Source organism: Pseudonaja textilis, chromosome Z (genome assembly GCF_049901715.1).
Source record: "Pseudonaja textilis isolate UNSWEBS1 chromosome Z, rPseTex1.2, whole genome shotgun sequence".
NCBI lineage: Eukaryota > Metazoa > Chordata > Lepidosauria > Squamata > Elapidae > Pseudonaja > Pseudonaja textilis.
In genome coordinates, this window is record NC_142008.1 from 66,228,425 (window position 1) to 66,252,860 (window position 24,436).

At 39.8% G+C, this 24,436-nt stretch overlaps 1 protein-coding gene across 1 annotated transcript in view; it reads left to right on the forward strand.

Annotated features, from left to right (window-relative positions):
* The first annotated feature begins 4,537 nt into the window (after positions 1-4,537).
* The window catches only part of EEPD1 (endonuclease/exonuclease/phosphatase family domain containing 1), an 85,008-nt gene continuing 65,109 nt past the window's right edge, over positions 4,538-24,436 (forward strand). Inside the window, exons 1-2 of the mRNA XM_087917169.1 lie at positions 4,538-4,795; positions 5,740-6,711. Of these exons, the coding sequence (XP_087773295.1) occupies positions 5,861-6,711 (851 nt within the window). The 5' untranslated portion in view covers positions 4,538-4,795; positions 5,740-5,860. The remainder of the gene's footprint in view (positions 4,796-5,739; positions 6,712-24,436) is intronic.

Here is a 24,436-nt window from a genome sequence, read left to right on the forward strand (position 1 = left end):
TTCTGCCCATAAGAAGTTCAGCTGGGCTCTTGTTTGTTGATGTGCACGGTGTTATATGTTGAATGGTGAGCATGGTGTTGATCTTGTCCTGCAGGTCGCCTCCTTCAAGTTTTTCTAATGCTTCTTTCATGTACCAAACCATGCGTTCCACCCTTCCGTTCGCCGCTGGGTGAGCTGGCGCTGTCAGAGCATGTTGTATTCCTTGTTCTGCAAGGAATTGTTCAAAAGCTAAAGCTGTGAACTGTGGGCCATTGTCCGATACTACTACATCTGGTAGACCATGAGTGGCAAAAAGTTTCTTAAGTTGTTTAGTGACGGCTTCAGTCGTTGTTGAACTCATGATGCAGACCTCTAACCAGTTCAAGTAGGCATCAACAATGATTAAATATGTATATCCCTTTGTGGGTCCGGCAAAGTCTATATGGATCCTTGACCAGGGGCCTTTGGGTGTCCCCCGGTCAAGGACCCGTGCTAAAGGAGGGGTAGGTCTGGACGACTGGCATTTATTACATGTTTTGACCCAGGTTTCAATGTCTTTGTCTATCCCTGGCCACCATACGTAGCTTCTGGCCAGGGACCTCATTTTTACCATGCCCGGGTGTCCTTCATGTAACATGTTCAGCACGTCTTCTTGCAATTTCCATGGAACAACAACCCTATCCCCCCACAATAGGCAGCCTTTCTCAATTGACAACTCAGTTTGCCGGTTTTTGAACGGTTTAAAAGTCTTGTTTTTTTCCGTTTTCTGGCCAGCCCCTCCCCACCCAGTTCAGGATTCGGGCCATCAGCGCATCTTTTGCTGTTTCCCTTGCAATGTCCGATGCGGTGATAGGCAAGTTCGATATCATTTCAATTTGCAGGGTGTGTGTGGTGGGAGCTGGGTCGTCGTCGTAGCCTGGTAGTGGTGAGCAGCTCAATGCGTCTGCATGGGGTATGGCTTTTCCTGGTCGGTAGATGAGCTTGTAATTTTAGGCTGCAAGAAATTCCAACCATCTTGTCATCCTTGGAGACAAGATGTTGGGGGTTGCCCTGTCTCCAGCCAGGATTCCTAGCAGTGGTTTGTGGTCAGTAATCAAAGAAAATGTCCTACCATAATGATATTCGTGAAAGCATTTTACCCCCGAGATAGTGGCCAAGGCTTCTCTATCCAGTTGGCTGTAGTTTCTTTCAATCTTGGACAACATCTTGGAATAAAAGGTAATCGGTGCCTCTCTGCCATCCGGTAGTGTGTGGCTAAGTATTGTGCCTATGCCAAATGGTGAAGTGTCGCAGGTGACAGTCAGTGGTAGCGTGTCGCTGTATTGGATCAATACAGATTTGGATGTAATTAAGTCCTTAATTCTTTGGAATGCAGCTTCTTCTTGTCGACCCCATTTCCAGATGACTTTTTTATCGAGCAGTCTATGCAGTGGTTCCGCTATTGTTGCCTTCTGCGGCAAAAAGACATTATAAAAATTAATGAGTCCCAGGAACGCCTGTAAATCCATTTTGTTTTTGGGTCTGGGTGCTTCTTTTATTGCTCGTATTTATTTATTTTTTGGGGTGGGGTGGATTCCTGCTTCATCAATAAGATATCCTAGGAACTCAACCTGATTTGTGGCAAGTTGGCATTTTTCTTTTTTGACCTTGAGTCCTGCTTCTCTAAACTTTTGCAAGACTGCCTTTAGCCGGTCTTTTAGTTGTTTTTTATTTCCGGCTGATATTAGTACATCATTGAAATAGGGAACCACCCCTTTTAGTCCTTGGAGGAGGCATTCCATCAGGCTTTGGAAAACGCCGGGGGCCATGCTGACACCAAATTGTAATCTGTTGCATTTAAAGGCTCCTCTATGTGTTACGATAGTTTGTGCCTCTGCCATCTCGGAATCAACTGGTAAATGTTGATATGCCTGCACGAGATCAAGCTTTGCAAAAAATTTCCTCCCCCCAACGAGTGCAACAGGTGCTGGACTACTGGAACAGGGTATGCGCTTTGCTGCAATGCATGGTTCAGAGTGGCCTTATAGTCACCACAGATGCGCACGGATCCATCTGGTTTCACGGGGGTCACAATCGGGGTTTCCCATCTCACATGGTCGATTGGCTCTAACACCCCTTGTGTAATGAGTTTGTTCAGCTGCTCATCGATTTTTGGCTTTAACGCAAAGGGAACGCATCTGGCCTTTAGCCTGATGGGGGCTATGTTCAGGTTTAGGCTAAATGAGATAGGGGTCCCACAGTACTTGCCTAAGGTCCCGTCGAATACATGATGGAACTCCTCCATCAGGTCTTTTCCCCAGTCTGTCACGGTGACGCTGCTGATTCCTGTCACTTTGATTCCTAGAGGCTCGAACCATTCTAAACCAAGCAGGCTGGGGCGATCTCGGTCAACGATGGTCAATGGAAGAATTTCAGTGTGTTTCTTAAATTTCACCTTGAAGTGTCCCAATCCCACTACCGGTATCTTGTTTCCTTGGTAGTCTTTTATCGTCAGGCTTTGCTCTTTGAGTTCTTTTCGTCATATGTCTGGTATCAAGTTTTTTATCGTGTTCCATGATACCATTGACAGATATGAGCCAAAGTCTACTTCCATTTCGCATGGCTCTCCTTCTATCTGGACGTTTATTCGAACCTTCTTAGTATTAGTTGCTCTGGCAGTTCCAATAATAATTGTCTGGTGTGTTTCTTCCTTCTCATTGAGTCGTTGACTTCTATTTTCTCGGCTCCAATGACTTCCGATTGGTTTCTCTTTAGTTCTGGGGGGGGGTACTGCCTCGTCTTTTTGGACTATAGCTCTTTTTGTTTCGGCAGACCCTTGCAATGTGCCCCCGTTTTTCGCAGTGTCTGCAGATGGCATCCAAAAAATGACACTCAGAACGAGGGTGGTTTCCTCCGCATCTGGCACACTGAAAATCAGGTTTTCTCCCTCTTCTTTCTCGCCAGTTTCGCTCTGACTGGGGTCTGTTTACTTCTTCATCTTATGTTTCTGGGTAACTTCCACTTTCTTTTCTCTGCTCTGGTTCAGGCTGTTTACTGTATTCATTTGCTTCATTTTCGCCGCAGATTTCTTTGCTGCCTCAGCTGCGGTTGCTTCAGTGATGGCTTCATTTGCGGTAATGTTGGGTCAATTTAGCAGCTTGCTCTGCAGGGTAGCATCTCTCAACCCGAGGACTACGCGATCCCTCATGGCTTCATCCATGTTGAGGAACTCGCATGCCCCTCCAATGTCCCTTAATGCTGCTACAAAGTCTCCAATACTCTCGCCTTCTTGTTGATCCCGTTTGTAAAATTCGTGTCTTCGAATGAGGTTGGACACAACGGGCATGTAATGGTTTCTCAGCATTCAGTTCAGGTCTGGCCATGCCATCTGTTTGACATTGTTTGGTCTCGCTAATGCCTTCACCATTTTAAAAATGATCGGGCGCAATGCAACAGGAATACAACTCTCTTCCTCTGGTCAGTGATTCCTTGTAGTTCGTTGCGAACATCAGGAGCCTGTCAATATATGATTCCTAGTCTTCTTTGGCTGGGTTGAATGGTGCGGGTGGCGAGTTGTTGCCGGCCATCTCGTTGATTTTTCGGCTGTCATTGCCACGTGCTTACGGTCTTTGTTCCTTCAATCCCACCTTCGTCGCCAGTGTTCTATCGCCAGAACAAAAGCAGACTCGAGACTGGAGTTGAATTCAGCTCTTTATTAACTGTCAGTAACTTCAACTAAAGTCAAGCTGCGGCAGCCCTTTCTATAGTGGCTGCTCGCGGCTCACAACCAATGGTATTTATTTAAACTTCCCGCCGCTTAGGCGGCCAATCGGAACTGTTGTTATCTACCAATCGCCAGCGATGGTATCTGTCCAATAGGAATGCAGTATTATGAGTACGCAAACAAGTACACTACATCAGCCATCTCTGTTTATTTTTCTGGTGAATTAATGCTGCAAAACTCTGAATAATGGGGGAGGAAATGAGAAGATTAAGGGCCAGGGTCTCTGAAAGAGGGGACATGGGGTGACAAATGTGACTGTTGAAGGGAGAGCGGGCAACATGCAGGATTAGGCCAAGCCCTTGACAGAATAGGTCAGGCCTGCCTGGGCAGAAAATAAGTAGGTAGGTAGAATTTTTTTTTCTTACTGGGTTCTGTGGGCGTGGCTTGGTGGGGATCATGTGACAGCGGGCATGAGTGAGGTCAAGTTGAACATGCCCACTCAGTCACATGACCCTCCCCCACTAAGCCATGCCCACAGAACAGTAGGGGAAAAAATTGAATACCACCACTGGTGAAAACATCTGCCCGCTTCCCCTCCACACACACACTCCCCTTTCTTTGACAAATCTCCTCTAAAATCTTCTCTGGAAGAACCCAGGAATTTTCTGCAGTATCAGCAGTCTATTACTGAGTAATGAGGAGCTATTTGTTTAGCCCAGGAGATATATTTCTAGACTTTTTTTTTTAACCAGTTGCACTTTTCGGAATTACCAGCATTAGCTGATTAACCACTGGAGAACTCTTCAAGTCCAAGAAGCTTCAGTAACCTGCCAAATGCCAAAAGCTCTTGGACACATCAGCTGAAAAAGCACGTGATAACTTCCTGTTTCTATCTGTGTATGACCTGTCGAAGTCCCTCTCTCTATCTATCATCTCTGCAAATCGAGGCTCTGCCAGGCAAATCCTCCTCCACCCACAAGCACACGGAAGCGCTCACATACTTAGCATACAGAGCCACTTAATGTGCAAGTCACGCCGTGTGCAGAGACCAGGGGGATGAAGTATTCTTGGGGTGCAGTCAGTCAGATGCAGCCTGGACTCACAAGGCCAAAGGTTGGTGTGATATGCGAAGACGGGAAGGGCGTGATTAAGTGGGAAGGGGGCAACTGAGTCTCCAAAGTTCGGCCTAAAAGCTACTCTTAGCCTTGGCAGCCGGGTTTGGCTGACTGGCAACCGGTTAGCCAGCTGCAACTGCCCGGACAACCCCAGCGGGAGAGCGCAGGCCCCGCCTCCGCTGTTCTCTGAGGGGGTCGCTGAACAACTCGCGCGTGTAACAAGTCGAGTTGTGTCGTAGCTGCTGGCCCTAGAGGCTTCGAGTCCTCCAAAGACAATCGCGGAGAAGGCCAGTGCCGGAGCGAGAGTGGAGAAAAGCAGGAACAACCGCCGATCTTGCAGGGGAAGAGCACTACGAAAACCCAAGGCGGGCGGGGGCGAGCCGTGGGTCTTTTCCTCTTTTCCCCGCCTTTGCAAAAGGCGGCGGGATTGAGAAATCCACTGACGGAGATCGGAAAGGAAAAGCTCCACGGAGGGCAGGGGCGGCCATGAGTTACTAGAAAAGGATCTGCGTTGCTTCCCGGAGCTAGGATGCTCCCCGGTGAGGTGCTACTGTAGGAAGAGCTTTTTGCTTGGGACCGCAGCGCTGCTGAGGCTCTGGAGAGACTTGGCCGACTGGAAGCTGCGGTTCCTTCAGATGTTGGACGCTTCGCCAGCCCGACCGAAACAAGGGGGACGAGAAAGACTCAAGGGGAGAAGGAAAAAAAAGGAGGCTGGCTTCTTGACTCGGGTGGCTTTTGTTTCTGGTCTTTCATCGTGCGAGTGTGGCTGCATGCGTGTATTTTTTTAACTTTCCCTATCATTTGGCTGCTGAAGTACCTTCGGAAGCCAGCGATTACTCCAGCCTCGCAACTCTGTTTTTAAACAGTGTTTATTGTCTCACCCTCCCGTAATGTTGCCAGGGTTTTCTGAAAGGCGCTTTGCCGTTTGTCCTCTTTCTTCAGAACTTCTCTGCAGAACGGTCATTTCAACCTGAAGGCCAAGCCGTCTCTCCCTGGAAGTTGCTTGTCCTGTTTGAGCTGGAAAACAAGCCACTTTGATTATTGCAAGATAAAAGAAGAAACGATGGGTGGTAATCTTGGCTGCCACCGCTCCATACCCAGAGACCCTTCAGATCTTTGCCATAGCCGTAAATTCAGTGCAGCATGCAATTTCAGCAATATTCTTGTGAACCAGGAGAGGTTGAATATTAACACAGCCACAGAAGAGGAGCTCATGACTCTTCCAGGGATCACCAGGATGGTAGCCCAAAACATTGTGGAATATCGTGAGTATATAGATGGCTTCAAGAAAGTTGAAGACTTAGCCTTGGTGAGTGGAGTTGGAGCTGCCAAGCTGGAGCAGGTGAAATTTGAGATCTGTGTGAGTAGCAAAGGAAATTCTGCACAACATTCACCCAACTCTTTAAGAAAAGACCAGAATCTGGATCATCTTTCAGCTACTAAAATCAACATTAACACAGCTAAACCAGCTCAGCTCATGAGCATCCATGGTATCACAGAAAAGATTGCTAACAGCATTGTAGAATACCGCAGAGAGCATGGGCCCTTCAAAAGTATTGAGGACTTGGTCAAGATGGACTATATCAACTCTTCATTCTTGGACAAAATCCGATATCAGATCTTTGCAAAACAGTCAAGACCCCCTTCCACAAATACTAATGGTGGCCTTAATTTCATTGTCAAGCCTCACCCAAGCCCCACATCCCTGAGCCTCCAGAGTGAGGATTTGGATTTTCCTCCTGGAGGACCAACACAGATGATCTCTACACGACCCACAGTGGAAATGTTTGGTGGGATGCGGGATGGGCAACCTGTGCTGAGACTGGCTACTTGGAATCTGCAAAACTGCTCTGTTGAAAAAGCCAACAATCCTGGTGTGCGAGAGGTTGTGTGCATGACTTTGTTGGAGAACAGGTATGGTACAAGTTCCAGGAATATTGGTTTTATTTTTGTTTCTGTTCTGCTGCTTCCTTAGATCCTGCATATCCATCCTAATAGTAAAAGAGTACCCAGCATTTTATTGGTATTGATATATAATTATTCATCAGGCTTGAGAGCCAGTTTGGCATCAAGTTAGAAATTGGGAGACCATGAGTACTAGTCCCTCTTTAGGCACAAAGTAAGCTGAATAACCTTGGGCTGGTCACTTTCTCTCAGCCATAGAAAGAAGGCAATACCAAACCATTTCTGAAAAACTTTGCCAAGAAATTTCAAGGGACCTGTCCTGAATCAGACATGATTGAATGGCCAAAAAAAAAAAAAAAAAATCAGTGATGATTCATGGTTTACTTACCAATTCATTATATTTTTCGGGTGATGCTTTTAGGGCTGGCATTACAGTTTTAATTTTTTGGTTACAAAATGATAGGAAATCATACTGTCAATTTTCAACAACACGGTGATCCAATATGGCTCTGCAGTTTAGGGCAAATATTCATCTCAGACAGCCTACTCTTGGATTAAACAAACAAAACATAGGAGATGAATTCAATCCTTTTAATCTGGAAACCACATATAAATGTTTCAAGCTTAAAAGAGCCACTATGTCATGTACAACACTGCTGACAGTCACAGGACATTTAGTCTACATTAATAATTTTTTGTAAACAGTAAATACGTTTGTTTTGGCTTACTTCTTAAAGCCAGACATTATAATGCAGCCAAGGCTTTCAACTTGGTGTAATGTAAACAGTTGTGGAAATATGCAAGATTCTATTCAGTGAATTGCTTAATGGACTTATATCCCACTAATGCAATACTGTAAGTAGATAACAAGGACCGTTTCTTTGTGTATTTTACAGGAGGTTCTGTTTTTACAGCTTTAATTGTTCCTGGCATAAGTTCCAGAAGAATTGTAGGTAGTTTAATGTGATATTCGGCGTATTGTATTTCACATTTCTATATTTTCTTGCCTTTACTTTGTATTTTTAATGGCTCTTTTACAGATTATCTTTCTTGATGTTTTAGCTTTTATTTATTTTTTTATCTGTACCTTGCAGTTTGAAACAGAGCAGTACAAACTTAAAGTTGTCTTATTTTGATGTATATTGGTATTAATTAGTAGTTAAAAAACTCTCACATTCCGATAATTTCATAGATATGTTAATGCAATTGTTCTTGCAACAATATGGAAGTGGGGTCCTCCCTCCCTGCCTCCCACCTGTCCTTCCATCCATCCATCCATTGCAAACTAATTACATGCCTGGTATTTCCTGATAGCTTCCGTCAAATATTTGCCAAATCTGACTAAGTTTAACTTTTTGAGATTAACCAAATTGACTCAGCATGATTTTGTCCTAGTAGCATGAAGTAATGAAATGTGATAATGCAAGTTTAAAAGCTACTGTAGTGTCCCTGAGAATTCAATTCCCTGTATTATTTTTCTTCTTTTATTATTGCAAGGAGGCATGGATGGATCAATAGCATTTGAGGAGGTGGGAGGAATGAAATTCTACCACACCTTAGCACTTAATATGGGCTATAGCTTTTACTGTGATTGGAACATACTCTTCTAAAGTCAGCCTGAATGAATGTGAGGTTATGACAAGTTTATATGATTCTTCATCTTGATAAATTTAAGAATGGACTTAATATGATAATCACCATGAAAAGCCTCTACAAAGAATTCATTCGTGTAGATATTTATGATCTCTGGGTGTAGATAAAAAACCTTAGGCGATAGCATTTTTGTTTGCATATTAGTACTCCATAGACAGGTGACTTTGCTGGTGCAAAAACTATATACAACTACATTTGTTTATAATGCCAGCATACTCCTGTGTCTATAGCACAGGTGAGGGTCTTCTGATAGGCATAAATATTCACTCTTTAGTCAATCTTAAGGATGTACGTACACAAATAGAATTTAAATACTCAACCACATTCTAGTTCACATGTTTTAGGACAAAAATTCAGAGTTTAAAATGATCAATGTTGTTAAATAAAATATGATGTTCAGGAAGGGAAACAAGTCTGACAAGCATTGGTATTATTAATGCTAAAATAGTCCTTAAAATATTTATCAGATTCAATGCTGCAAAAATGCAAGCATTGTAATTTATTGTTGTTCCAGTTTTCATCTGGAAAAAATATGTATAAAGATTTACATGAAATATTTGAGTAGCATTATTCTTTAATGAACCAATAGTTGGATATTATTATATATAAAGTATACTTGTTGGGGTTATACGTGCACTGTAACATGAAGTTGGCAAATAGTTATTATTGACATATATCAGCTGTGCAGAGATTGAATTGTCTTTAATGTATCATATTGCAGGGTTTAAAACAATTTTTTTTTACAAATTCCAAGTATGATGGAATAATGAGAAATGTCTCTGAGTTGAGCAATTTGTGCTTTTGGAGGTGAAGCCTTTGCTGCAATTCTATTTTGCAACATCATTTAACATGTAAGCAAAACTGCATTTCGCAGGACACATACATAGCTTTGTGAATTTTCACAGAAGCAAAATAAACTATTTATTTATTTATTTAAGATTTATTTGCCATCCATCTCATATCCAATGATGGCTGCCCTACTCTGACTCATCTATCTTAGCAGCAAGTTCATTTGTTTTTGTACTTATATATTTCATATTCCATTCTATTCCAAAGATGCTGAGCAACTAAAATCAAATTTTAAAACCTGTAACATTAACAATGGCAATAATAATAGCAACAACATTCAAAAACTTGTAATAATGGCAATACAACATTCAAAAACTTGTAATAATAATGCTTATGCATTACCTTTAATCGTCAATTACTGTTATAACAACAGAAATGGAATGGAACAGAACAAAGAGCAGAACTTTATTTGGCCAAGTGTGATTTGATACAAGGAATTTGTCTCTGGTGCAGAAACGCTCATGCAAAGCAACAGGATCATCACCATCATCATTCCAATAAGGAGGGGTTGGAATAAACTTAATAAAATTTAGTTGATCTATGAAGTGATAGAAGTGTTAGGTTTGTAGCATTTAAAGTTTCTGAGAAGTTTTTATGGTCAACTCTTAAGTGGAGTGTGTTGCAATAGTGGTCCCATTTCATAGTAATGGGCATTGGTGACTGTTGCTAGACTTACTCCCCCAATGGCTTACTTACCTATAATGGGTAAAAATCCTGGCCACAGACTCCACTTCCTTTTTAATAAGAGCCATAAGTCTAGGAGGATCCTCAAATTGCAGGTTTATTTCTTCTAAGAGGTAGTCTGTTGCACAGTGGCTGCGGTGTGGGTAGGGGTTAAGGGCAATCAAATAACATTTTAGGATTTGCTGCAAACAACTACTCAGCTTTGCTTGTTTGCTTGTTTGCTTGTTTCCAGATCCTTATAGGCTTTAGGCCAGGGATCGCCAACATTTGGACCTCAGGGACCACCAAACTCATAATTTTAAATTCCGCAGACCACTAATATGAATTTTGACTGACAGTGGCTTGCTGATGTTGGTAGGAGAGAGAGAGAGATCGGATCTAATCTTGGAGGGCTGGCGATGATATTTCTCTCTCTCTCTCTCTCTCTCTCTCACACACACACACACACACACACACACCTCATACACCCCCTCCAAAGCAGCCACATTCCTAACCTGCTTTTCAGCTGCATTCTCAGGGGTGGAGAAAAATGGTATTCTGCAATTCCAGATAAAGAACGATCAATCAGTAGGAAAACAGGGTGGGGGATTTTCCTATATATATTTTTGAGATTTTCCCAGGGTCTTTGCATTATTCAGATCCTAGAGAGGAAACTAATAAGCTAAAAGGTAAAATTGGCAGCAGTTAACAGTATTTTTCCACAGTTCAGCACTCACTTTGTGCTGACCAATTGGACTCCATCTTCACCCAAATCTTCAATAAATCACTAGAAATATGCTATGTTCCTTCTTGCTTCATATGCTCTACTATCATCCCAATGCCAAAGAAACCCTCCATCAGGGAACTGAATAACTACAGACCAGTTGCTCTAGTATCTGTAGTTATGAAAACCTTTGAAAGGCTAGTGCTGTCCCACCTGAAAACCATCATGGATCAGCTGTTAGATCCCATGCTGTTTGCATACAGATTGAAGATGATGCTGTTAATATTGCTCTGCACTACATCCTACAACACCTTGGATCTCCAAATATCTATGCAAGGTACCTCTTTGTAGACTTTAACTCAGTATTCAATACCATCATTCCACACATTCTTCTAACTAAATTACACCAGCTAGTGGTACCTGAACACACTTGTAAGTGGATCATAAGCTTCCTAACAGACAGGAAGCAGCAGGTGAAGCTAGGCAGAATCACATCTGATACCTGTACAATTAGCACAGGAGCCTCCCAAGGCTGCGTGCTTTCTCCTCTTCTCCCTATATACCAGTAACTGCATCTCAAACAATCCATCTGTTAAAATACTGAAGTTTGCAGATGATACAACAGTGATTGGTTTAATTCGAGAAAACAACGAATCCACATACAGACAGGAGGTTGTACAACTTGCCTTGTGATGTAACCGGAACAATCTGGAACTGAACACATTTAAAACCGTAGAAATGGTGGTAGACTTCAGAAGAAACCCTCCCTTACTACCACCTCTTACAATACTAGACAACACAGTATCAACAGTAGAGACCTTCAAATTTCTAGGTTCTATCATATCACAAGACCTAAAATGGACATCTAATATGTGAGATTTAAAATTCCAAATAATTATATAAATACTCACAACATGAAGACAAGTCCGTGATTCACAATCTCAAAGGTTTATTGTAGGAAAGAAAAGCGGTTGCAAGCGCGGCCTCCGAGATCCTTCCCAATTGGATTGAGTACAAGGAGAGCAAATTTCACTATTTTAACAATACATTTTATATCCCTGCACAGAACATGCCATGCCTAGAAAGCCCTCCCCTTGCACCCCCTTATTTTCTATAGGCTAAACTACCAAATTGGGGTCGGCATGACATTGTTTCCTGGGTCTCGATGTTTTATCTTACTGGGCTGCCAAGCTTTACCTTGGATGGATGTTCTTATTTACTCTCCCTAGCCTGGTCAGATCTTCCTGTTTTTCTAACGATGATGTAGCGTGTCTTTGTGGAATGAATCGTCTATATGTGAATGACTGGGCCAGGATGTTGGCGCCTCTTTGGCTTGGGTGATAGCTTCTTTCAGTAGAAACAACAAAAGGGAGGGGGTTTTATGCAAGGACAGAGAAAGCTGGCAATAGCACATCAGAGAGGAATGGAAGAAAAGAATCTTCTAGTCTATTTCATATACAAAATGAACCAAAGAGTTTTCTAACCTGGCTATATAAAGTTTATTATAAAAGAGTAAACTTATAATTTTTCTCTCAAATCCCTCATTTATTTCTTTTAACTCAATTACTGTCTTTCCCATCCATTCAACTAGAATGAACTTCTGAAAATGTATCAAAACATATCAAAAAGGAATTCTTTATTGAGATGAGACAATTCATCTAGGGGTTAAAAGCAGCGTCTAAGGTCTCTCAGGCATGCAGAGAGATAAGGGAGTTTAAAACCCTTCCCCTTGTCTTGATGGGTATTTAGTAAAACAAAGAGCCCGCGTGTTAATTCCCCCCACCCCCTTTTTTGAACGATCTTTTTCAGAGTTTCCCAGGACACATCTCACTGTGGAATTTTTATGGTCTCTTCATCTCCTGGCTGTCTCTCTCAGGTGATAGGTTCCGGCCATCTGGGTTTCATCTCTCCATTGTATCATGTGCAGGTTATACAAATTCAATATAAGATTAAATATATTCAGGTTACACCAAGAAGGATTTCTTTATCAGTCTCTCCCCCTTTTCTTCTTCCATTGAAGAAATGGCAGATACACGGATCTGACAATTACTCTTTTATACTTGTAATATCTCATAATATCCCACCTCATCCTTAATTTTGGGTGTGGTTTTGGCCTTTATCCTGTGGACTTTTTATTTTCAATTATCTTTTATCTACGTTCATTATTAACATAGTTTCCTTTTTCCCACTTTCTCTTGATGTGGTTATTAAAGTCATACTGCTTATAGTTCTCTTTATTACAAGTTGTATAAGGGGAATTAAACATGGTAAAATCATTAGGGCCAGGAAACCCAATATTGCAAATTTAGCCAAATCTTTCCAATTGGAGAACCATTCTCCAAACCAATTACCTACTCCATCCAGGTTCACTCCTCTCCAGCTTTGGACCGGTACATGGGCTAACTTTATCATTCTGTCTGTTCTCTCACCACTTTCCCACTCTCATCCACATCAATACAACAGTTACTCAAGTTGAACTTTCCATGCACACCTCCTTCTTGAGCCAGTAAATAATCTAATGCCAATCGAATTTGCATTATGTACGTTCTAGATTTTATACTCTCCTTGCTAGGTGTTTTAAAGTATTTGCAGTGTCATTTGTAATTACTTCTAGTACTGCCTGTAATCGAATTACCCTATTCGATATATAAATTGGTTCTCTGGATCCTAGGGTGCCATCTTCTGCCCAGGTAGCCGGGCCATAATTAATTAATTATTTTGTCAGGTGTCCATTCCTCATTTTTCCAAAGTCCTATTTTTATGTCGCTTGGTTCTACAGCTCTTTTTGTTCTTACCTGATTGGCTAAATCATCATACACAGCCAGTCCCAACAGTTGTTTTTGTCTAATGAGAAGAGGAAAAAACTTGGCTTAATTACTCCCAGAACACATGATCCATACCACCCTTTAGGTAGATATCCATAGGCATACTTCCCACATATCTAGTACATACCTTCCAGAGCTACCCAATCCAGTATTTCACTTTCGGGTTCTTTCAAATAAGCCATTTCAGTTATTTCACTTAACGTTTCCTCTGTTGAGGTTCTACTTCCTCCCCACCAACTGTGGTTATTCCATACAATCAAGCAAATCATATTTCCTACTGGCACCCTTTTCTTTTTCTGCTTTCTTTCATAACACATTCATCCTACCAGGTTAGTTATTAAAGCCCATGTTCCTTCCTTACCTTTTGTAAATTTTAAAGTTTTTTTTTCCACAAGTCTACCACCAAATCATGGTTTAATTCTTGCGCTTCCCATGGCCACTGCTCTCCCATATTAGCTCCACCACAAAACAATTCTTTACTGTAAGAGTCTTGGCAATCTCTTCAGCTAACTTTATAAACATATTTACTGCCTTTTTGGGGAATTCAGGTAGTTCTAATTTCTCAAATTCTTGATAATATGACCAAAATATGCTTTTAGGTTTTAGCTTTATTTTTGTGGTTTCTATTTTTGATACTAGCCAACCCCATGGGTCTTTTCCCTTTCCACTTATCCTTATTCCAAATCCTTTGTATTGTATCCCTTTTTCTAATGATTGATCAGTATATAAGCATATGGGGATGCATTTGCCTAAAGTGCAATCAGTTCTAGTGCTTCCCATACTTCATTTCTTGATGTTCAATGCTTCTTTCATTGGAAACATTTGTCATGTACCAATAATCATAACTTGGGTAAAGAGATACATGACCAGTACTTTCGAATGTTGCCCTTTGAAAAATATATTTTTGTTCTTTCATGAAACTTCTTTCCCATGTCAGAGTCCCACATTCAATACCCAACCGGTTATCAGGAAACCCTTGTCCTTTGTTGATAGCTTGGCATGCATCAAAACATACTTGCAGACTAGTTTCTCCCCTAGTTTCATTATGGGCTAAATAACCTTTTCTCGTTTGGCTTATGGAAAACATTTGAAGTGCATGGTCACCTCCTTTGTATGCATAGACCCATATTCTAGCAGTCACTGGACTTAATGCTTTTGGGTCATAGCATTCCACTCCCTTATTTGTATTACACCTCTTATATTGGGTTTCATTCTGAACACAATCAGTTAAGTCAGTTTGCAGACAATCAGGGATCATAGTGTGGTATATCAGTCTGTTTTCAATTTTCCTTCCCTTTTTGTTGTTTTGATATGCTGGGTACATTATTCTTAACGATTGGACTGGGTTTAAGAGTAGAATAACACTTACCCCCAACAGGTACCACTGAGTACCTTCCCAATACATCCTCTATAATTTTTATGTCACACTCTTGTTAGGAATATAAGTCACCTAACAGGTATTTGGGTTGGAAATATATAAACCAGGATAGGCATTTTAATACTGTCTCTTTAAGAAAATCCTAAAAGTGTAATTGGGTGTGGTTTATCAAATGGCCATAAGATGGAGCCAGAAACCTGGGTTGTCTTAGTCTTACTCTCAGAAGAGAGCGTGAGTGAGTCTCTCTGTTTCCTTCTGTTGGAAAGTATTGCTGTAATATCTTCTAATTGAATGATATTCATGGATTTGATGTAAGTCTGATACTGAACTGTTTTTTGACACTGGACTTTGATATTTGGATTATCCCTAGATTGAAAAACTGACTGATTTACCTGTGAATGACTTTGGATTGCTTGTTTGGACTTTGCTTAAACCTTTCTGGAAGTAAAAACCTACATTTACTGTACAGTGTATCTGTGTGCTGTGTGTATGTATTATTCAAACACTACTCTCAAATACGTCTCCCTGTATGCGCTCATTCTCCTCACGGGGAATTACCTCAACACTGGTTATGGGCCCAGGCTATACCAGGCTCAGATAACCAAGAGTTAGTGTGAATACACAATACTGTATACAGACAGCTGTTTACTGTTTAATTGTGGGTTACCATCCTGGTAAAGATGGCACAAGTCACTTCAATAAGTCTATCACTGATAACCCAGTTGGATGGAACAAACTATGTTTCCTGGTCTATGAAGTGCAGTCTACTTCTGCGTAGAGAAGGTTTATGGAATGTAGTTCAAGACCCACGGAATGTAAATGCTTGGGATTCAGATAATGAGGATGATGCCAAGAAGCTTGCTGACTTTAAAGAGAACAACGTACGAGCTCTTTGTATAATTGGACCAACACTGAGTGACCAGCAGCTAGTCCATATTCGTGGAGAAGAGTCTGCTGCTAGGTGTTGAGAGAATTTGAAGAGGATTTATGTTTGTGACAGTATAGGTGCACACACTTCTTACACGTAAACTGTTTAGAGCACGTCTTCTGAAAGGTGGAGATATGTTAGCTCATTTAAACTTCATGAAAAGAACTTTTCAAGAGCTACATGAAAAAGAACTGATATTTTCAGAGCTGCATCAAGTTTACATCATTCTTTCCTCATTGGATGAAAGTTATGATGATTATGTATCTTCATTGGAAGTCCTGCCCAGAGATAAACTGACATTGACTGACATAACTGGAAGATTGCTAGAAGAAGCAAAAAGACGACTGGATAGGGACCAACTGAGAAAGAAACAACCACAAGAAGAGGATTTATCTTCAACTGCCTATACTGCTAGGAAATGTTTTTCTTGTGGGACTAGGGGACATATAGTAACATTCTGTAAGAAAGGAAAACAACAGAATACTGGCAAACACCAGAAGGCTAAGAAGAATGTTAGTTTAGCTATGTCTAGTGATTCAACTGTAAACCATGATTTGTGGGTTGTTGATAGTGGAGCATCACAGTGTATTACTAAAGATAGAAACAGGTTTGTAAAGATGTCTACGAATAAACAACATGTATCATTGGCAAATGGATGGAATATTAAGGCTTCAGGTGAAGGTACTGCATATCGTTCTTGTATAAACGAACATTTAACTATGTTATATGTACCTAAACTGAAATGTAATTTATTATCAGTAAGGGCTTTAGTTGATCTTGGTTATGTAGTAACCTTTAGGGGAAATAACTGTATAATAGAGAAAGACGGTAAAAGTGTTACTGCTACATTAGAAAATGATTTATATGTGATACATGATGACCAGTTGAAGATGGCTAACTCAGTTTATAACAATGTTAAGCCACATGATGAATGTATACATTTACTGCATAGACGTCTAGGGCACGTTAATTTCAAAAAGCTCAAACAAACTGTTGAATTGGCAGAGGGAGTAAAATTGAAACCCTGTAGCAAGTATTTAAACTGTAATGCTTGTAACCAAGAGAAGAGCAAGGTTACTCCTGCAAACAGACTAAATGGGTTTAAGACCAAAGAACCTTTAGAGGTTGTGTTTGCTGACATAATTGGTCCTAAAAAACCTAGTTTAGGAGGTGCCTGTTATATTTTGAGTATTATGGACCATTACTCACGATACGGTTTCTGCTATCTTATGAAAAACAAAATAGAAACATTCCAACATTTCTTTAACTGGCTAAGGTTTGCTGAGAGAAAAATGAAAAGTAAAGTAATTACTTTAGTTACTGATAATGGGACTGAGTTTGTTAACAAAAGATTTCAAACTACGTTAAGAAGTCTGGAGGTATACAAAAATGTTAAGTTACTATCTGGTAAACATGCCATAGGATGTAAATGGATTTATAAGCTAAAGACAGGTGTGGATGGGACAATGACCCATAAAGCCAGGTTAGTAGCACAAGATTCAATCAGACAGCAAATGACTATGATGAGGTGTTTGCACCTAGTCTGAAGGGCAGCATTAGTGTGGGCAGCTAAGGAGGAGTACATTGTAAATCATTTGGATGTAGAGAGGGCATATCTGCATGCACCGTTGCAACACAACTGATTGCTGGAGATTGAAAAAGAGTATGGTTTGAAGCAATCAGGATATGAGTGGAACCAGTGTATAGTTAAAGAATTAACTAAGATAGGCTTTGTAGCTGGCATGGCTGATCCATGTTTGTTTAAAAGAGAAGGTAATGATGTAATTTCATTATTGCTATTATATACTGATGACATAGCATTAATCACCCAAACTGAACAAGAAGCTATTAAAATAATTTCACTATTGGAAAAGAAATTTAAGATAAAACAGTTACGAGAAATCAAACAATATCTTGGTTTAAAGATAGATAGAACTAGGGGAGGATACAAGATCTGACAGGTAGATAAAATTAACCAATTACTAAAAAGTTTTAAAATGGAACTTTGTAAACCGGCTAAAACACCAATGAGCCAAGAGTTTAGCCATAGTGATGTTCAAAGTCCTATTTTTGATAACAACATATATTAGTCTTTGGTAGTTTATCTTACCTCAGTAATTGGTCAAGGCCAGATACCGCATACTGTGTTTATCAATTAGCGAGATTTAATGGTGAGCCAACTGAAAGGCACTGGCAAGCTGCTAAACGTGTGTTAAGATATCTGAAACAAACAATGCACTGTGCATTGTATTTGGAGCCTAAAGATGAATTGAGTTTAACTGCATATGGTGATGCAAGTTTTGCTACAGACATAAATACACAAAAATCTACATCGGGTACTGTAGTATTATTGGGAAAGGCGTTGATTGGATGGAGGTCTATTAGACAAAAACATCTAAGTTTGTCAACAGTGGAGGCTGAATTCTCATGTTTATATTATGTACAGATTTAGTTTTGTATAAGCGATTGTTAATAGATATGGGAATTGATGTAAAAGATCCTACTGTTGTTTACGAAGCTAACCAATCAGCAATACAGATGGCTTCAAATCTTGCTGTTAAGAAAAGAATGAAACACACAGATTTAAGATATGTAAATGTGAGACAATGTGTGCAAAGAAAGATGATTAAGTTTGAATACTGTATGTCAGAAAACAATATAGCAGATCATTTTACAAAGGTCCAAGGCTCCATAAAGCATAAGGCTTGCTGCGAAGATTATGGACTTAATATGTAAAGTTGTATATACTGTCCTACCCAAAAAGGGAGAATGTTAGGAAACCAGGATAGACATTTTAATACTGTCTCTTTAAGAAAATCCTAAAAATGTAATTGGGTGTGGTTTATCAAACAGCCATAAGATGGAGCCAGAAACCTGGGTTGTCTTAGTCTTAGTCTCAGAAGAGAGTGAATGAGTCAGTTTGTTTCCTTCTGTTGGAAAGTATTGCCGTTCCTCCATTTCTTCTAATTGACTGATATTCATGGATTTGATGTAAATCTGATACTGAACTGTTTTTTGACGCTGGACTTTGATATTTGGATTATCCCTGGATTGAAAAACTGACTGATTTACCTGTGAATGACTTTGGATTGTTTGGACTTTGCTTAAACCTTTCTGGAAGTAAAAACCTACATTTACTGTACAGTGTATCTGTGTGCTGTGTGTGTGTATTATTCAAACCTTACTCTCAAATACGTCTCCCTGTATGCGCTCATTCTCCTAATGGGGAATTACTTCAACACACTCTATTATAAAACCCGGTACAGCAAACACAATCAATACAGTGTGAACAACAACAACATCCACATGCATAATTACGAAACCAACACATCCAGGAGGATACGCAATCGGATTTGTTCAGTTGTGATCTCCTTCAGTTGAGGGACGAGCATAGGCATCCACTCTGCTCTGAATAAGAAAAACACAAAAGTTAGCCAAATTATGAATGTTACCACCCCTACTGGAAAAAGGATAGTCCACAGGTACATTAGGTTCTTCGGAACTTCAACTTCAGTGGATCTCCTTGGTGAGATTCCATTTTCCACTCATCTGGGGCTGGCACAGGCCCCTTCACTCTTGAATAATGGGTCCACCCTCGCTCCTGTGTCCGCACTGCGGTTTCAGTTGTTAACAGGATGAGGAAAAGTCCTTCCCAGGTTGAGGATAATTTTTCATCTTCCCAGGTCTTTATTAATATCCACTGTCCAGCTTTGTATTTGTGTACAGCAAGGTCCAAAGGTGGCAAGGATACTTTCTGTCATAAAAGAGAAAAGCATCTGGACAGTTCTTGTACATATTTTCTAATTATTTTATCTATCAGCCAATCCTTGGTAACCCCTCCTTTTCCATATAAGGCATTCCAAACAATAATTCAAATGAGGACAATCCTATATCTTTCCTTGGTTGCATTCTTATTATTAGTAAAGCCAAGGGGAGGCATTTATTCCAGGGTAAATTGGTTTCTTCCATTATTTTAATTAGGATTTGCTTTAATTTTTGATTAGCTCATTCCACCACCCCTGAGCTGGGGGTGGGGGTGCCAAGGTGTATGATAATCCCATTTTATTCCCACAGCCTCATTAATTAATTTGATCACCCTTGCTGTAAAATGTGTCCCCTGGATAGTGATCTATTACCTCAGGAAGGCCATATTTTGGTATTATATTTTCAAGCAATATCCATGCTGTGGTACTAGCATTTGCTTTTACACATAGAAAAGCATCCACCCATATGGTCAGATGATCTACAATGACAGTAAGTATTTCATTTTTCCTGCCCTAGGTAATTCAGTATAATCAACTTGTAGTTTTTGAAAGGGTCGCAGAGCCAATTCCCTTCCCCCATCGGTTGTTTTCTTTGTGCTGCTTTATTTACTTTCAAACGGTAAACATTTTCTAATCATTTGTAAGGCAAATACATATTTTTTTTTGTATTAAATCCACCAATGCCTGCACCCCCCAGTGAGTTCCCTCATGCAATCGTTCCACCAGATTCCTCATTACTGCTTTGTTCAAAACCTTCCTCCCATCCGACAACATCCACTCCCCTTTCTCATCTTATACCACCCTCTCCTTTCTCATTATTTCTTCTTCATTTACAGAAAATTTTGGTATTATGTGTTCCCCCAATTCCGGTATCGTTATAAACACTTTATCTCGCTCCATCAATCCTGCTTCCTTTACCCTATCATCTGCTAAATTATTGCCATAGACTTCAAATTTATCTCCCTTCTGATGTGCTTCTACATGTATTATGGCTAGTGCCTTTGGTATGTTAAGTAACTGTATGTATGACTGTATGACTGCATGACTAACTCTGCTTTTGCTAATCCCTTCCCTTTGCTATTCATTTATTTATTTTATTTATTTTGTGAAGCGATTATTACCATGTTTCTCCAACAATATGCCCCTCCAATAGGAAGACCTAGTATGTTTTCTAGGCATAAAATGAAATTAAGCCCCTCCCCCCAAATTTAGGCCTAGTTTAAAACATGCAAAATTGGGGGGGAAGGCGGGGGGAACTTGCCCTTAGGAGTGCCCTGTGGGCAGCTATGCCTCACCATCAGCTGCTCCTAATACCATGGTGGAGCACGGCGGGCTCCCTTACCCCTCCCTTACCCGGATCAGCAGGTGGGTGGCATCGGCGTGGATGTCCGGCAGCGTTTCAGCCGCTTCTCAGGCCTCTGTAAGCTTCCATGGTTCCCACCTCTCTCGCCAGCGCTGTCTCCAACAACAGCATCTGAGTCATTCCTGCTTTTCCCCTGTCCCTGTAACAACAGGAAAAAAAAACATTTTGAGGTACCTGGGAGCGCCGTGCGCTGAGTTTTGGTTTAATCCCAAGTGGCTGGGTGGGTGTGAGAAGAGCCGAGCAAGCGTTTCTGCTGCTGCTACCCTTGGTGCTCCAGCCTTGGGCTCTGCAAGTTTGCAAAAGTCCCAGTGCGCAGCCCATTCCTGCATTCCAAGCACCCAGGCTGAGCTGCAGCTGTCCCTCTCTCGCCAGATAACAGCGAGAGATAACAGCGGCAGCAGCGGCGGGAACCGTGGAAGCGTTTCAGCTGCTTCTTGGGTGGGGGAGCCGCCTCTATTATTTCTATATTATTGAAGCAACAGAGTGATTCTAGTTGAAAACAACTTCCAGGTTTCATCATATCTATATTTGCATCAGTTCTAATTATTTTATGATTTCAAATACGAGGAACAAAGGAAGTCTATTTTTTACTTATATAATTTATATCCTGTCTTTCCCCCAGTGAGTTCATAGAGTTACCATGGGGTTTTCCACTTATTCTCATAATAGTTCTATAAAGCAAACACATGAAAGAGGTAATAATCATTAATGAGAATTAGAATATATTGGAGCTTCATTCTTAGTTCCCTGTCCCAGTCAAAACACTACGTACCCTTTCATAGTAGCCTTCTTTTCTTCCAGTACCAGAAGAAAACTTGCACTCTTTCCTTTATGACACTGAAACTCCTCCATGACACCAAAAATATCACTATCTACAAGATCATATATTAGGAGGAATGCAAATCTGAAAAGAGTTCTTCTTCATGTTTCTCTAGACAGGAAATTTGGGAATATTGAAAATATATTTGAAATGTTAAGTGGTAAGGTGGTACAAGATAGGATGTTAAAAAGTTTGATTGTCTCCCAGAATCACTTACCTGAAATATGGGTGATTATAGAAATTAAATTTAAATAAATAAATAAATCCCACTCTGTTATTTAGCCTGCAGTGAAAGTTGCTCCATTTAAATGAAGACAGAGAACTGCATAAACCTAGAAAAAAATACAGCCCCATGTCTTATTATTGATTAAAAAGAATATCCTTCATTCCAATCATAAATTCTGTGGTGGGGGTGAGTTAATTGTGCCTCTTGCAGTAATTAGGGCTGATCACTGAATCTTTTCCTTTTTATAGTATCATGAGATAAAGACATTTGATAAGATTCACTGTTTTTCCAGTCTGGGAGCAAATGATCAAAGGAATTCCACAAAGGAATTTTAACATTGTGAAACAGCAGTAAAAGACTTAGACCCATGGGCAATAAAAAAAATCCCAGTCCTTCTGTTGCAATAAACTTCTGATGATAATTATAGAAACTTGGTAGAGGTCCTTGAGTGCACTTCGGAAGGGCTTCCCTTCTTGACTGTATAGTGAAGTTCAAAGATGAACATCTAAATGAGTCATTATGGCCAATCACACCTTTAATATTTTTCAAGATGTCAAACACATAGGATTTGATTTCCTTTGCCCCAGTATTAACCATTTCTGCAAATCCTATTGAAAGAAATCATTACATTTAAACATGATATATTAGATTTCTATCTTTCTGCTTCTTCTGTAACTGCTGATACTTACTGCTAGTGCAAGTTTGTGCATTTGTGCTTTGGTACAGAAAATTAACTTTCAAACATTTGTTCCATTTCTTAAATTTTATATTGATGAACTGGTTTGAAGCTTTCATCTCAAGTTGAGGAAAATCAAGGTTGCCCTAACTGCCTTCTTTGCCCAGCTGTTCATATAGTACCTTACTCAAGGATATATCCTAATATCACTTTACAATGTAGATTTTTACATCCATTAGACAAGATGCCCTTTGCTGCATCAGTTGTATTAATCTTTCCTAAAGCTTGCTCATTGTTTTTTTAAGCCAGAGTGAAACATTTAATCCTGAGGCTGCTTCTTGTACAATTACCTTATGCTGTAATAAGCTTTAAAATATCTGGGCTTCTAGGCCATTTTTCCATTTTGAAGACTACAAATCTTGTAAATTTACTTTTGCCTTTAAACATTATCTCTGTTGTCTTTCTCCATTCTATTTTTTATTATTGCAAATGTTTTCTGCATTGTTTAGTTTATGAAATGTCTTTTTTACAGCACAGTAAATCCAAAGTTAGCTACTATATTTTAGCCTATCAAACTGTATAAATCATTTATGCTTACAACATCATACCTTTGGTTACCTGACAAAATCATAGTTAAGTTAACCACAGGCAGTCAAATGAAATGGGGACAGGTAATAATTTCCAGTCCTATACCATCCATGACAATAAAGCAGATTTGTCATCAAACATTTGTATTGTATACATGCCATACAAATTATGACTGGAAAACTTGCATTTTGGGTTTCATCAAGGGAATTGTTAAAGCACTGAAATTCCTTCTCTCTTTGGGGCATTTTACATACATTTGTGCATTGTGAAGAGCATCATGCTCCTGCTTGTTCATAAATTGCATTTTGTAGGCTTAAAATAAGAATGTCTAGTGATTAAGATCCCAGTGTGATGCGAAAAAACACTCCTATTCTCTTTTCAATTTGGCATTAAAATCTTTCTCTTTTAGAATTGACCTATGAAGTATCTGGAGCTTATTTTGCAAATGTTTTGTTTAAAATGAAATTGATACCACAATTGCTATAAATTTCAGACTTTGTAAATGTTATATATTATATAATTTTGGAAATATTTGCAGATTTCAATTTATTTTACAATTTTATTCTGCTGCTTTAACCTATCATATTAAGATTGCAAAATCAGAATGATCACTAATGGCAGCAGAGTTAGAGCTTTACCTCTGTTCTTCTATCACCTGCATGTCTGGATTTTTGTACCCTATCTATAGCAGAATGAACATTTTGTGCATAAGTAGAAAAATGTCCCAAGTTTCCATCAGTTTACTTTTCACCTAGAATTAAACTATGCAGATTATATTTATTATAATCCCTTGTTATTAGTCTTTTCTCCTCCTTTTGTTTTGTATACCAACAGTATTTTGCTTGTTAGATGTATGAAGATATTTGCTTATTAGATGCTTATTAGATGTATGAAGACATTGCCATGTCTTCAATGGTATATCTATAGCCATGTCTATATCTTTAACCATGTCAGTCCATCTTGCTATTGGCCATCCTCATCTTTTCTTTCCTTTCCTTCTCCCTTTCCTAGCATTAGAGCCTTCTTTAAAGAGCTATGTCTTCACATACCATAATAAATTAGTTTAATATTGTTTTAAAAAGATTAAAATTAAAATTCTATTATTTGCATAATCTTCAGGGAAATGTTTTCAGAAAAGTCAGAGCTAACTGTATCTGAAAATCGGAGGGAAACTTAATAGTTTGCTCTTACATTCCAGACTTTCCTTTGCAAACATGTGGTAAATGTTAGAAAGTTAATATTCTAAACCCATAGAAAGAAGCATAGGAATTCCTTTT